A 16,958-nucleotide genomic window follows, 5' to 3' on the forward strand; every position below is an offset into this window, starting at 1 on the left:
AAATAAACGTGAATAAACATCCAAATATATATTAAAAGAAAGAGTACAACTTACCGAAATCGAGTCCTGTCTCACGTAATCGGCCAATCAGTGTTTCAACCGCAGAAAGACGACAATATTAACAGCTTGTAAAAACAATGTCACGTAACGTCACATTTACTTCAGATAGAACATATTTGGTGATCATAAACTCCTTACTCAGCTAGAAATATTAACTCTAGAGGAGTATTTTGCTAAATATATGCATCATATAACATTCTTTATAATATTTACTGTTCTTCAATGTTCGTATAAATCCTTCATGTTTTTAATGAGCCACCATTTAACTGTTATATGTATAAACAAATTAGAGTACAAATATAATTGTCATGTAAAGTTAGTATTATAAGCTAATATTATATAAACTTCATTAAGTGTAATTGAAAAGTTTACATACACCTGGCAGAATCTGCAAAATCCAAAAATTTTTACCAAAATAAAAAGCATCATACAAAATGCATGTTAATTTTTATTTTTATTTAGTACTGACCAGAATAAGACAGTCCACAAGAGAAAATAATAGTTTCATTTTTTAAAATGACCTCGTTCAAAAGTTTACATACTCTTGATTCTTAATACTGTTGTTTTTGTGAGTTTCTTCGTCCTGAACAGTTAAACTGCCTGCTGTTTTTCAGAAAAATCCTTCAGATCCCACAAATGCCTTTTTTTTTTTATAGCATTTTTGTGTATTTTAACCCTTTCCAGCAATGACTGTAGGATTTTGGGACTCATATGCAACTATTACAGAAGGTTCAAATGCTCACTGCTGTTTCAGAAACACAATGCAATAAGAGCTGGGGGGTCAAAACTTTTAAAATCTGAAGATCAGAGCAAATTGAACTTATTTGGTCTTTTGGGAAACATGTAAGTATCTTCAGTAGCTTCTGAAGGGCAGTACTAAATGAAAAAAATATGATATTTGATGATAATAAGAGCATAAAAAGAGGCAAAATAAGAGAAATGCACATATCTTCATTCTGTTCAATAGTTTTCACTACCCACCTCTTTAAAGAGGGTGTTTTTATAAATTCAACTATTATTTTCTCTTGTGGACTATGTGTAAACATCTTTTATGTCAAATATATTCTACAGGTCAGTAAATTAAAAAAATAACATGCATTTCATATGATACCTCTTATTTTGGTCAAATAAGTAACATTTTGCAGATTCTGGAAGGTGTATGTAAACTTTTGAGTTTACAAACTAATCTATATTGAATCTAATCACAAGCTTGTGAAGCTTAACAGAATCGAGCTGTAAAATCTGTCAAAACCCAACCCTCAATCAAACAATTATTTTTCAGATTTTTCATAGTCTGTTATTACGACATGCCTTTAATATAGACTTCAGATCTGTTGTATCAGAAGTGTTTATTTAACTGCATTTATATTTCTTTTCTATCATTTACAAATTATTAAAATGCATTAAAGTACTATTTGATTCAGTAGTTTACATTAAATCCACCTTTTTACTATTTCGCTGATTTTCACTTGTGCTGTAATAGCAAATGTTTATATCTATTTCAATTAAAACAATCATTCTCTATGTGCTAAACTCTGTACACACCTTCCTGCAGCCTATTCATGGAACATGCCTGACAGAGTTCAAAACACAGAAGAGATTCAGAAGAAGATTCAGAAATTCCACTTATGACATTTTAAAAGCAGAGCACAGAGCATGAAACCGAACACAGGAAGAAGCTCCTTTCATCAGGCGGCCTTCGCTGCGCTCGCTGAGAGGCTGTCAGTCCTCCAGCTGCCAGTGCGGGCATGTCCACCGATCGGCCTCTACAAAACACAGATAACCCGCTTCCTCAGACCCCAGTGTAACCAGACACCCGCACACTCACTCTCAGCCTGGCTCTGAACAGCCTGCCCTCATGCACTGTTCAGACAGGGATCTTTGGTGTGTGTGATTGAACAATTACCGCCACGGTTAATTTAGCGGTGCTCACCGGCATGCTGGCGCGCTGTTCTCCCTTCTCGTCTCCATACAGATGAAATCAGTGACACTGGACAAGAATAACTTGCACTTTCATGGCAAATAGACTTCCATCACAGCATTCACAGCAAAGCTGAGATCTGTCAGGAATAAAATGTGAAGAAAACGGGGGCCGAAAAGCTCATGCTCACTCATTTGCAATCATGCAAAGGAAAAAGATCACAGCCTTCCCGTATCCTCCTACGGAAAGTTATTTTACAAACAATACCAATCTTGAAGTGTTAAAAAAAAGAGAGAGGGAAAAATAAAGTTTAGGAGCATTTCTACAACTCATTGTTTTATTATTCAAAGCAGTAGACAAACAGACTTATGACAGGCTTCACTCCCAGCAGACACGAGAATCACTGGAAACATAAAATGCTATTCATTATTTGAGGAATAACGTCTAGAAAGTTGAACGTCTGCGAATGCTGTATCTGAATACAGATGCGAACAGGATCACAAATGCATGACACTTCTGAGTCAAAGCGAAACTCTTGCGTACCAACATGTTTGAAAGGGATGTCTATGTCGTTGCCTCCATGCGCAAGACCTTCATGGATTCTGCGATCATAGAGCTGGTGTCAATCTGACCGTAGATGCCCACTAAAAACGCCTTGTGGAGGAGAATATCAGCATGTTCTGGAAAATATGAAACGGAGATAATTGGTTAAAATGAAATCTTAAAAAGTTAACAGAAGCACTATTAACAGAATCTGTTGCATGCTGTCCATTACCACAACAAAAACACGCACCTAACTAACAATTTGTGCCCGTTGTAAATAGCACAGGTATATTTGTAACAAGACAAAAATACATTGTATGGGTCAAAATGATCAAAATGATTTCTTGTATGCCAAAAATCATCAGGATATTAAGTAAAGATCATGTTCCATGAAGCTATTTTGTACATTTTCTACTGTAAATGTATTAAAACTTAATTTTTGATTAGTAATATGCATTGCAAAGAACTTCATTTGGACAACTTTAAAGGTGATTTCCTCAATAGTTGTATCTCAGCCCAAAATTCTCCTATCCTAATCCTATCCATACATAACTTATTTATTCAGCTTTCAGATGATGTGTAAATCTAAATAAAAAAAAAAAATTGACCTTTATGGTTTTGTGGTCCAGGATCACATTTGTGGACAGAAAAATGAAAATAAATCACATTAATGAAAATACAATCTGCACATTTCTGCTTAAAACCCTTTGAAATGCCTCTTAGATTTCCAGAATTATTTACTTTCTTCTTTCAGACGAATACAATTGGAGTTATATTAAAAAATGTCCTTGCTTTTCCAAGATTTGTAATGGCAGAATAAAATCAGACTCAGAAAGAGCTTTATTGCCAAGCGTGTTCACACACACAAGGAACTTGTCTTAGTGTTAATCAGTGAATGGGTGTTGAGATTTTGAAGCAAAATTAAGTGCATCCATCATAAAAAAGTGCTACACATTCGTTCTAATCAATCTCTTCCCAAATCATCCCTCCCTAACATTTTCGTCTTGTTTTTATTCATTGATGAAAATGTCAATAGATTTTTGTCATAGTTTTTGTCATTCGAAACAAGTTTTTGTTTTATCATCTCATTTTCATCAGAAATGTCGTTGATGAAGACCAACTAAATTAACACTGACATGCATATATTAAGACTTTGAATAAAAAATTCGACCTGAGACAGACCTGACGAAATTAGACCAAAGTCCGACCCAACAGTATTTAGGCTTTGTTCGAACCCGGCTGGACCCGAATATATTTTTGGATTCCTGATGGATACATTTTATTTCTGAATTCGGCTTTCAATTGTGACCAGTTAAATTAAATTGTGAAAAATAAACATGATAGTTTTAATTAAAAAATGAATACATAAATAAAATCATGGTTTCACTAGTGTTGTCTGCAATGTTATTTACCTCATCTCTGGTGAAGGGACAAAAAAGCCCTGCATAAACATGCAGTAGTGTTAATTTCGTCAGACGAGACGAGACGAAATATGTTCGTCAACGACCTTTTTTTTCATGACTAAGACGAGACGATGACAAGACTGCGCCACTGTCCAAAAACGCTGACTAAGACTAAATTAACATGCATTATTGTTGACGAAAAAAGACGAGACGAAAATGTTTTGCATAAAATAAAAACTAAGATAAAATCTCTCTTCATTTTCGTCTACAATCGTCTCTGCTTTTTCATCAGCTGTTACGGCTTTAAAATATTCAAACTGCTTGGCGCGCTGGCTGGCGCTGAGCCAGAGACGGACGAGCTCTGAGCTTGTCATATAATCACAACTATGCAGTGTTTTTAACCACATAACGCTTATTTAAGGTTTCAGACATTTAAATACACATAAGTACTAGTAAAAGGAGACATTTAGAGTTTGTAAAATACACACACAGGTCTATGGAAGCAGCAAATAACAATCTATTCAAATATAATTTGCCGATGTGTTTTATTCACATCACTTACATAGGCTTAGTAACTAAAAAGTTCACTCTATTCCTCTTCTAGTTCACCAGCCACTTACTTGCATGTATTTCGGGAGAAACGGATGAATGTATATGTGCTGTAAATACGGCTGACAGGACTCTCTGAACTGCAGCGCGAACAAACATGGCCGCGCCCATCTCACTTTACAGATTACGATCCAGATCATTTATATAGGGTTTTAAACGACGAAACATACTAATTCACACATATTTGTGAATCGGAATATTAGATAGTTCATGGCATGGTAAGCAAGTGTGTGAGTATTCTGGATAAAAAAGGAAAAACGAAATAAAAGCGATCTATCTGTCATACAGTGTTATTGTGTCTGTGTTGTGTCATGTGACAAGCTTGATGCGTCGCCATGGAAACAATAAGGGCGAACGTTCTAAAATAACGGTCGCTTAAAAAAAACTCACTCTCAGGGGTCCGCTAGAATATTTTAAACTCACCACTGAAAGGGTTAATCATTTGTGAATGTGTCTCCTAAATCAGAAATTGAAAACCAGACACGTTTAACATTTGCATTCAACAAAAATCATTCAACAAGTGTATTTTGTCAGGTAATTATGACATTTAACCAATGTTTGAGATATGTGAAACACTTTTTTTACTGAAATGTGTATCAGTAATAATCTCAGTAATAATGTGTTATTTAAAAAAAAGACTACAATTTTTTGACTAAACCTAGACTAAAATATATTGAGTTCTTTTTTGACTAAAACTAGACTAAAATTAAAAGACTTTTAGTCGACTAAAACTTGACTAAGATACCTTGAGTTTTCTTTTGACTAAAACTAGACTAAAATGACGAGACTTTTAGTCGACTAAAACTTGACTAACAAAAAAAGATATGTGAATGACTAAATATGACTAAAACTAACAAGGACATTTGGCACAAGACTAAGACTAAATTAAAAATAGGTGACGAAATTAACACTAACATGCAGCGAGTAGATTTTCCTCTTCTACATGTGTTTCTCAAAAATGAACTTAACACGAACACAAAAAGGAGTCTAAAGAGAGTCTAAAGATAGTTTAAAGAATTTGAAAAAGCTAATTTATTTTAATTAGCCGAGACCAGAGGGTGCTAATACCAAACCCAACCAATGTCCGAGAGAAGTTTTGGACCCAAACCCGCTCAGGTTTCAGGTCGGACCTGGTTTTTGGATCCAAGTAGACCTGTGAAGACCTCTAACGTCTACATCCTATGTCATCCACTGGAACTACACTTTCTTGCGTACAAGTGTTAGCGGAAGCTATAGATTATGGTTTCTAAAGTTTGAAATATGGATATTTTACTTACACAAATGCATTGATTCACTTAAAGGAACACTCCACTTTTTTTGGAAATAGGCTCATTCTTCAACTCCCCCCCCGAGTTAATAAGTTGAGTTTTACCGTTTTGAAATCCATTCAGCCGTTCTCCTGTTCTGGCGATATCACTTTTAGCATAGCTTAGCATAGATCATTGAATCCTATTAGACCAATAGCATCGCGTTCAAAAATGACCAACGAGTTTCCATATTTGTCCTATTTAAAACTTGACTCTTTTGTAGTTATATCGTGTACTAATACCGGTGGAAATGCAAAGCTTCAATGTTCTAGGCTGATAAGATTAGGAACTACACTCCCATGCTTCGGCCACATTACGGCAGCAAACTTCCTTGACTATTACGCCGGAATGGAAGTGTAGTTCCTAATCTTATCAGCCTAGAAACTCGCAGCTTTGCATTTCCATCGGTCTTAGTACACGATATAACTACAGAAGAGTCAAGTTTTAAATAGGACAAATATGGAAACTCATTGATCATTTTTGAACGTGATGCTATTGGTCTAATAGGATTCAATGATCTATGCTAAGCTATGCTAAAAGTGATATCGGCAGAACAGGAGAACGGCTGAATGGATTTCAAAACGGTAAAAATCAACGTATTAACTCGGGGGGAGTTGGAGAATGAGCCTATTTCCAAAAAAAGTGGAGTGTTCCTTTAAGAAGGGCTTTATTAACCCCTTGGATCCATGTGGAGTACTTTTTATGATGGATGCATGTGCTTTATTATGCTTCAGAATCTCAACACCCATTCACTGCCATTATATAAAGCTTGAAAGAGTAAGCACATGTTTTTATATAACTCTGATTGTATGTAAGTCATATACACCTAAGACGGCTTGAGGGTGAGTAAATCATGGGGTATTTTTCATTTTTGAGTGAACTATCCCTTTAAATAGTTTTGAAATTCCAAAATTAATTTAACAAAATACAAAAAAAAATAATAATAATAATTTACACAACAGCAGCAAGCGGAAAACAATTATGGTGGTATTTTATAACAAGGTCATCATCTGTTTGTATACCTTGACAGAGCAGTACATATTCAGGCAAGTTTCTCAAGGCCGTCTGCACAACATCAAAGTTCCCGCTGCCCAAACAGTACATGAACGTTGGCAGGAATTCAGCAGCCATACTAGAGTGAGCAAAGATAAAGGTAAGTGTATTTGTACATGACATTTCGATTTAATATACACTACATACTTTGCCTGCAGGCACCTCACCTGGGGATGTTCTGGATACAGCGCAGGGCCAGACTGAAAGCCATGTTGCGGCACACTTCTTCGGGGGAACTCATCAACCTCTGAAGATCATTCTGATAATAGATGACAAGTTGGTTGTACTTGTTAAATCTTGCTAATTTCTGTCTATTGTGCAATTTTGCGTGCATTGTGCAATGTACTTACAACAAAATACTGAATGATTTCTGGGTTTCTTTTGGATTTCTCATCCACTTCAGTCAATCCCTCAAACACATCTAGAAAAGACAAATATACAACATCACAATATGAAAAAACCAACACTATTTTACTGTGTTCATGTTACACATACTTACTGTAGTAATTACAGTAAATTAAATTGAACTTTAAATGACCTAAAACCAAACAATCCCAACCCTACAGTAATTTGTGTCAATTATGTTTCAAAACTAATTCTTTGCCAAATGATATGAATAATTCAATCTGAATTCATAGTCTGTTATTATTGACATGCCTTTAATTAGTAGCCAATAAAGAATTCAGATCTATTGTATCAATATTTATTTTACTGCACTGCATTTAAACTAAACAATCCCAACCCTACAGTAAGTACATGTTGTTACTTAATATTAGTCAGCACTTAAATATATATAACATTGTAACAAGCACACCTTAAAGTGTAACCAGTAACGTATAGAAAAGCATTAAAAGTTATTGTTTTTAGTTACAATAAATCCTAAATAATAATAATAGCATAAAATGCTAAAGTTCTAATTATAAAAATAATAAGAAAATACATTTAATTATTAATGTAACTGAACACATGGAACTTTTAATTATATAAGTTTATTTCCAATCCTATTCATATTGATGCAATAACAACAATAATAATAATAATAATTAGAACAATAGTACAACTATAATAACATTTATAAAAAATATTAATAGACAAATAAGATTACAAATATGAAATTTCTTAATTATTTAATAATTCAGATTTTATGGATTTTAAAATAAATCTTACAAACAATAATAATAATAATGTTAATTATTAAAGTAATTGAATACATGGATTTTTAAATTAATACAGAATTTTATTTCCAATCTTATATGTGTGATGTTTAGATTTGATGTAATACTATATGTAATAATAATAATAATAATAATAATAATAATTAGTAAAATAATAGTAAAGCTATAATAAACTGTATAAAAACATATTAATAAACTGTTTAATAATACATAAAACCAAATAAATATGATATGATTACAAATATTTAATTCACAATGAATAAAAAATTCAGATTTTATTGATTTTATAATAAATTGCACAAAGAAATAATTAAAACAATAGTAAAACTATAATAAAATACATTAATATACTGTTTAATAATAATAATAATAATAATAATTTAATAATAATAATACTGAATGAATACGATTATATCATTTATAATAAATTAATTATTCAGATTTTATTGGTTTTATAACAAATCCTAAAAACATAAATAATAATAATAATAAAATATAATAACAGAAAAATAAATGTTAATTATTACTTAATGTAATTGAATACATGGAATTTTAAATTAATTCTAGAATTTTATTTACAATCTTATTTGTATTTCTAATTTATATTTTTTATAATAATACATACTGATGTAATAATAATAACAACAACAGTGATAATTAAAATAATAGTAAAAGTTTAATACAATTTATAAAAATATGAATACACAGTTTAATAATACATTAAATACGTGGAATTTTAAATTAATTATAAAATGCATTTCCAATCTCATTTAAATGGTTAATTTATATTGTATGTAATAATACATACTGATGTAATAATTAAAAAAGAATAGTCAAACTATTACAATAAAATGTATACCAATATTAATACACTGTTTAATAATACATAAAACTGAATATGACTACAAATATTTAATTTATAATAGATTTTTTTATTTAATAATATTGAAAGTAATAATAATAATAATAATAATAATAATAATCACAATATAAAACTACATACATTGATAAAAAATATTAATACACTGTTTAATAATAATAATATAAAACTGAATACATTTGACAAATTACAAATATTTAATTTTATAATTAATTATTCAGATTGTATTGATTTTATAATAAATATTGACAATAATAATAACAGCAGCAAAATTCAAATGCCAATAATTTACAAGCCCCCACACCTCTTCCCTCTGTTTATAGTTTCCTTTTTAATGTAATTTTGGGGGGGAAAAAATTTCTTTCAGCTTCCAAAATATGAATTACATGCATGATTTATTATGGGCCAACAATATATAAAGAAAACAGTCTGACAACAGTTTTATTTCTCTCACCCTCAATAGCTTCTCCTTTGGAGATCTTCTTCAGGCATTTAGTCATGTCAGCCGCAGTCAGCGGCATGGAGGCTGAGATGTTGACCAGAGGGAGAGATCCGGAGGACGAATCCTCAGCTGAAACACAAAGAGTGAGAGACAGGCTCTGGTGACGATCATCTCACATGTAACTCATGTGTCTCTTGTGATGTGAGGTGTTGGAGCCCCTACCGTCTCTGTCCTCAGCAGCGCTCTCAGAGGAACCAGACTTCACAGGCAGAGTCAGTCCAGCGAGCAAAGACTTGAGCTGCACCAGGTCCGGATTCTCAGTGGAGAGTGCCCTGAGAGAGACAAAACACACGGTAACTTTTTACATGAGAAGAAATATGTTATAAAATGAAAGTTAATGTAGCACCGAAGTGGGGGGTGTGCGATATGACGATTTTTGATCGTGGGCGATAAAAATGTCTGCACGATCTGCTTTTGGAGAAATATCTTAGTATTGTGCTATTCTATGAGCCGCAGTTCTGGCGCCTCCGTCTCAATAATACTGTAGTACAATGCGACTTCACTTATTCTCAATTACAAAAGTACATTATTTGCTTTAAAGCCTTGCCGATTAAACATTTAATTTGCGTACTGTTCTGACACTCTAAAAGCCTGTCAAATAGCGCCTAATTACTAAACTAGTTACATATCGCATCTGATTGTGCTAATACTGTCAAAACACACACACGTTTACATATAAACAGCTGCTTATGTCTACATTTACATCTAGACATTTAGCAGAGGCTTTGATTCAAAGCGACTTACAATAGAGGACAATGGAAGCAATCAAAAACAACAAAAGAGCAATAACATGCAAGTGCTATGACAAGTCTCATTTAGCCTAACGAAGTACACGTATCAAGATTTTTTTTAAATTATATAAGTAAAAAGAAAATAGATAGAATAAAAAAGAAAAAGCAAGCTAGTGTTAAAGGTCTAACAATAGATATACAGAATACAGCAAGAACAGAGAAGCTAGTGTTAGATGTTTTTTTTAAGAAAACAAGCAGAAAGTAAATTAATAGAGAACAAGTCTAAAAGGGCAAGTTTGTTTTTTAAGAACAGAATTAGAATAGAGGGTGCTCTGTTCTAGAAAAACGGATGCGTGCCGCTTGTCATTACAGGGATAGTTCACTCAAAAAAAATATATAATTCTGTCCTTATTTACTCACTTAGATGTTGTCCCAAACCTGTATTAATTTCTCTCTTGTGCTAAACACAAAATAAGATATTTTGAAAAATGTGGGTAACCAAACAGTAGCTGGTCCCCATTGAAATTAATAACAGAAATGATCAAACAGATAACATTCAACAGGAAAAAGAAACTCATTCAGGTTTAAAACAACCTGAGAGTGTGTAAATTATGGTATAAAAATAAAACATGTGACAGAATTAACAGACGGATGACAGACTTTTCATTTTTGGGTGAACTACTATTTTAATGTTAAAACAACAAAACACAAAGAGAAAATTCGATCACTGCTCTTGACTGAAGAACAGTTGCTTTAATGAGAATCAATGTACAATTGATGTACATGGAGTTTAAGTATATACTGCCCTCCAAAGTCAAAGCGCAGTAACTAGACATTTGGTCAAAATTGAGTTAAGGGCTTAAAATGGACTTCGTGACAACTGTTTTGTCTTGAGGCAAAGTGTCTTGGTTCAATTTTGTCCCGTTTCAGAGAAACGAGAGTGTAAACATGTTTGACTAGCTGGTGTAAAAACTTTAAAGGCATTTTTCTCAGTTTCAGTTTTAGCGTAGTTACTGCTCTTTGCCTGTGGAGGGCAGTATAGTGTTTGGGTTTTTATATTCCTTAATTCAATTTCTAGCATGCTACTGCTAAATACACCTACTGAACCTGAAAAATAAAGCACTGTTTGTTTTATTTGCGTTATGTTAATATTATGTTTGCACTCACTTTGGCCTAAATATCTGCTATTCTTTTTTATTTTATACTTTATTACCTTAAAAAGGCTTGTTTTTAAAAAAAAGGGAAATTAGTTTGGCTGTACTGCTCAGACAACTTGCAAAATAGCAAAACCAATATGACAAAGAATCATGATATTTCTGAAAAAAAATCGTGATATGATATTTTTGCCATATCGCCCACCCTTAAACCGAAGGTATTTGATAATGCAGCCAAAAAAAAAAAGTCTTACTGTAGCACATCCGAGTGTTTCTGAAGGAAAGGCACAGCAGATGCTGCATCATGGGTTATGTACTTTTGGATGAACTGAACAAATTTGTTTATGATGGACATACGGGATGATCTTCTGAAATTCTGCAAAAACATTACATAAAAATGCTGAAAAAAATGTTACTACCAGAACAGTTTCATTATAACACACACAAATGTGACCCTGGACCACAAAACCAGTCAACAAATAAGCTTTCCATTGATGTATGGCTTATCAGGATAGGGTAATATTTGGCTGAGATACAACTATTTGAATATCTGGAATCTGAGGGGGCAGAATTCCAAATAATGTCCAAATTAAGTTCTTAGCAATGCATATTAGTTTTCATTTATTTGTGCTAGGAAAATTACAAAGTATCTTCATGAAACATAATCTTCACTTAATATCCTAATGATTTTTGGTATACAAAAAAATCATTAATTTTGACCCATACAATATTGTTGGCTATTGCTACAAATATACCCATGCCACTTAAGACTGGTTTTGTGGTGCAGGGTCACATATATTAATTTAGCAGATAAGCAATTGTAAAAGAACTGTAATCGCACTAAGAACATTTCCATTATCAAAAATGAATAGTGTCACTATGATCAAAACCTTGTGTTAAAAAAATGTGAGCAGTGTACATTACTAGAGGAGGTCTTTATACCTGTAGGACTTTGATGAAGGACAGCAGACAGTCCTGCAGTGCCCTCTGGTGGTCACAGTGGAAAACCAGAGGCTGCAGTAGCTCCAGGATTACCAGAACATCGCTGAAGAAGGTCAGATGGTTCTGCTGCCTGATCTCTTGCAGGTTCAGATGGATGCGACCGTGCAGGAGTGCAGCGAACATGGGCAGGTGTCTGAAAAAACAAAACAAAAAAAAACAAATAGCTCTATTATGTATTCAGCACATACTCTCAGACAACATGAAAATGAAATGGTCCCCATTTACTTTCTTAAAGGTCATAAAAGCATAATTCCAAAAAAAGGGGTAACACTTTATTTTTAGGTGTCCTTGTTACATGTTACATGTACTTACTATTATAATAACAATTAATTATGCATAATTACATGCAAGTAACCCTAAGCCAAACCCTAATCCTAATAACTCAACATACGGCCATTATTGTCAAAACATCTGGCAACAAAAGTGAGTACACCCTAAGTGATAGCAGTATGTTTAACCATGCAAAGCCACATGTCCTATTAATCATGTTTATGTTTTTGTCTGCTGGACAGGACCATACAAAGTTGTGCATCTTGTATTAGAGAAGTTTAAATTAGGTGCTTTGAGTACAATTCTCTCATACTGACCACTGGATGTTCAACATGACACCTCATGGCAAAGAACTCTTGAGGATTTGAGAATTAGAATTGTTGCTCTCCACAAAGATGGCCAAAGCTATTAGAGGTTCAGCAACACCCTGAAACTGAGTTACACTACAGTGCTCAGGGTCATACAGAGGTTTTCCAAGATGGGTTCCATTCAGAACAAGCCTTGCAAGCGTTGATCAACAAAGTTGAGCACTCGTTCTGTGCGTCAGGTGCAGAACCTGGTTTCATAAAACAGATGCATGAGTGCTGCCAGCATTGCTTTAAAGGTTGTAGAAGTAGAAGGTCAGCTTGTCAGTGTTCAGACAATACGTCGCACACTGCAACAAGTCGGTTTGCATAGGCGTCGTCCCAGAAGGAATTCTCCTCTGAAGCTGGCTCACAAGAAAGCCTGCAAACAGTTTGCTGAAGACAACCTGTCCAAGACCATGCATTACATGTCCTGTGGTCTGATGAGACTAAGATAAACTTGTTTGGCTTAAATGGTGTCCAGCATGTGTGGCGATGCCCTGGTGAAGAGCACCAAGAAAATTGTGTCTTGCCTACAGTCAAGCATGGTGGTGGTAGCATCATGGTCTGGGGCTGCATGAGTGCTGCTGGTGCTGGGGAGCTGCAGTTCATTGAGGGAAACATGAAGTCCATTATGTACTGTACATTCTATAGCAGAACATGATGCCTTCCCTTCAGAAACTAGGCCGAACAGCAGTTTTCCAACATGATAACGACCCCAAACACACCAACAAGATGACAACAGTCTTGCTGAAGCTGAAGGTGATGGGGTGGCCAAGTATGTCTCCAGACCTAAACCTTATTAAGCACCTGTGGGGTATCCTCAAGCGTAAGGTTCAGAAGAAGCAACATCCAGCAGCTCCGTGATGTCATTATAGAAGAGTGGAAGAGGATCCCAGCAACAACCCGTGAAGCTCTAGTCATTACCATGCCCAGAATGATTAAGGCAGTGCTAGATAACAATGGTGCTAACACAATATATTGACACTTTGGACAAGTTCACTTAGGGTGCACTGACTTTTGTTGCCAGCTATTTTGACAATAATGGCTGTATGTTGAGTAATTTTCAGGGGGCAGTTAATCTATACTGCTATACAAGCTGCACATTGACTACTACTAAATATATCCAAGTTTCATTTCTATAGTATTGTCCCATGAGAAGATATACTAAAATGGTTGCCGAAATGTGAGGGGTGTACGCTTTTGTCAGATACTGTATTTTAAGCACCTTGTATGAGCCCTGCCTGCAGTTCCCTTAAGAACCCCTAGGGGTTTATCAACTCCACTTTGGGAAACCCTGGACCAGAGCATATCTGATTCTTAAAGTCCATGTAAAGCAGGGGTGTCCAACCCTGTTCCAGGAGATCTACCCACCTGCAGACTTTAGTTCCGGCCCTGCTCCAACACAGCTGCGGCGCGGGAATAAACTTCCAAATAAAAGCGGTTGCGGTCGGTAACTCTGGTGTAATTCGAACGGGAGCGGGCGGTAACAATATCCCGTTCCCGACGTCTTTTCTGAACAGCAAATCTGCGCTTTACTCATTCTTATTGAGCACCTGTAGGCTACAGCCTGCGCTCAAAACTGTTATGCACTCATAGTGTTTTCTGCGTCATGCATTTTATTGGCAAGGTCTCATAGGCGCGGGAAGTGGGGGTACTGATGGTGTTTTTTCTGTGGGCAAGTGCGCAAAGCCTTGTTTGGAGTGCCAAAATCTTCATAAGGTTATGCTGACTGATTTTTCAATTTTTCTTTTTTTTTTCCCTTTGCCAAAACAACTTAAACTACTGTTTTGGCAATTAAAATAGTTCAGTTTTGCATGTAATGGCAAAGTGGTTATAATTTTGTTTCTTTTTTATAAAGTTAATTTAGAAAAAAAAACAAAAAACGTTTGGAGCATTTTTTGTTCGTTAAACGTAAGCTTTTTGTTTCTATATATATATATATATATATATATATATATATATATATATATATATATATATAAAAATAATAATATATATAAATGTGCGCTATTAGGCTCATATCCAATCGTTTGTGCGGAGAGTGGAAACGCGTTTTATATGGAGGCGCCAGCGTGATTTCAGTACATTTTCAGTGGAAACTATTTAACCGTTATTTTTTGTCAGACATGATATATATACACATGTAGAAAGCTTTAAATTAGTACTTATACGTTAGTACGTTAAATAAAACATATCGAAAACAAAAACTCTTTTATTATGTAGCTAATCCGTAAAGATGCATTTCTCTCTAATGAGGAGATGGATGAGGACGATCTTTAACTTCATCACTGACTCAGAAAACACTAGTTTATAAATAAATAATTTGAAATATCTCCTTGCTATTTCACAGTCATGGTAATTACTTTTGCCAGTGCTCTGTGGCAAGCTTTAGCCTATTGCGTGCACTTGAACGCAGAACCCTTCCGGCTGCGCTGAAGATGCGCTCGAGCCGCTCTTGATCATATTCATTGTAGTCATGCTAACATGGTCTGTTGTTTCCACCAGCGCTGCAATTTTTTTTAATCACCATTGAATGTCTAAAATATAATTTTAGCCCGCATTTGATCTATGACGGGCTGAATGCAGGGCTATAATACGTCTTAAAAGTGGAACATGGAAATATAATGGATGTACTGCGGAAAAAAAAGTTTTATATACTCTGTATTGTTTCCTAATAGTTAAATGTGAGATTCTGGAAACGAGAATTAAATTTAGCGGGAACGGTCGGGTCGGGAAGAAAATTATTCTAAGCGGGCAGCGGGTGAACAAAGCGTGAATATATAGCGGGAGCGGGTGGGTGCGGAATAAAACCTCGCGGGAGCGGGACTAGAAAAGCAGTCCCGCGCAGACCTCTAGTTCAGATGTGTTTGATTAGGGTTTGACCTGAACTTTGTAGGATGGTAGATCTCAAGAACAGGGTTGGGCACCCCTGATGTAAAGCAATATTTAATGTGCCACTGATGTGAATGCGCTTTAGTTATTAGTGTTAGGGGAGGGCCCATGCTCAAGGGCACCTGTGCGTCATCGAGACACGATTTCAGGCCTGCCCAAAAAATCCTGAACAAAAAAAATCCACAATTCAGTACTACAGTTCACATGTTTTCAGCAATACCTTTCTAACATGTGTTTACAAACAACTCTCTAAACTTCCTAAATGGAAATTCTTGTGATGTATACCTGAGTAGAAGCACAGGATGTGATACGGCTAGTTTCCTGCAGGCCAGACTGGCATCAGACGCGCGGTTCTCAGCTGATTTGGAGTCTCCCGTGTCGGCTAGCAGACTGATGAGACGATGCACGAGAACATCCAGCTGAACATGAACATATACACATACACAGACAATAAACAGAGTATTAATCTTTCAGGTGCTGTTAACAGGAAGCTCATGGCCTGATGTGTCAAAAGTGCAGTGGTTACCTTGCAGGTGCTGCCGTCCGCTGCCCCCTCTCCACTCAGGGTGGCCTCTGGTAGGCGGATGTGTTGGATGACCTCTGGGAAGTGCAGGTAGATCTGCAGCAGCAGCGTCTGGCACCTTTTACTCATTATACTGGACATAACACATAAACACAATAAGTATGAACTACTTAAACAGGCCAAAAAAGCACTAACACACAACAGCTGTGACTAAGTTACATTACAGATGGTTACAGGAGAGGCTACATGAGTAATATGACAAGTATAACGAAAAGTATTTGACGCATAATCATGAACATTATTTTCCATTATCAAGATTTTAGGTTAAAGTTTACATGAATGTCTGTGGTCTTGTGACTGGTTACCATTTCTTTTCCGTTTTCAACATTTTCTATCCCTTTTACCCTCACTGGTTTACTTTAAATGGTCCTGTTGTGTGACAAAAATAAATAAATAAATAAATAAAAAATAAACATGAAGACATCAAATTTGTATGAAACACTATATTATTATACTGTTAAGTGAAAACACTTAAATAAGCTATAAAATAATTAGAATAGATATGATATTTGTTACAAAAACTTCA

At 35.0% G+C, this 16,958-nt stretch overlaps 1 protein-coding gene across 1 annotated transcript in view; it reads right to left on the reverse strand.

The window, feature by feature from the left end:
- Window positions 1-2,290: 2,290 nt before the first annotated feature.
- ints1 (integrator complex subunit 1) overlaps window positions 2,291-16,958 on the reverse strand; it is a 52,813-nt gene continuing 38,145 nt past the window's right edge. Inside the window, exons 39-48 of the mRNA XM_073838744.1 lie at window positions 16,376-16,505; window positions 16,135-16,268; window positions 12,281-12,473; window positions 11,593-11,714; window positions 9,616-9,725; window positions 9,406-9,522; window positions 7,247-7,317; window positions 7,064-7,155; window positions 6,866-6,975; window positions 2,291-2,661 (exon numbers count right to left, since the gene is read on the reverse strand). Coding sequence (XP_073694845.1) covers window positions 2,546-2,661; window positions 6,866-6,975; window positions 7,064-7,155; window positions 7,247-7,317; window positions 9,406-9,522; window positions 9,616-9,725; window positions 11,593-11,714; window positions 12,281-12,473; window positions 16,135-16,268; window positions 16,376-16,505 — 1,195 coding nt within the window. The 3' untranslated portion in view covers window positions 2,291-2,545. The remainder of the gene's footprint in view (window positions 2,662-6,865; window positions 6,976-7,063; window positions 7,156-7,246; window positions 7,318-9,405; window positions 9,523-9,615; window positions 9,726-11,592; window positions 11,715-12,280; window positions 12,474-16,134; window positions 16,269-16,375; window positions 16,506-16,958) is intronic.

Source organism: Garra rufa, chromosome 1 (genome assembly GCF_049309525.1).
Source record: "Garra rufa chromosome 1, GarRuf1.0, whole genome shotgun sequence".
NCBI lineage: Eukaryota > Metazoa > Chordata > Actinopteri > Cypriniformes > Cyprinidae > Garra > Garra rufa.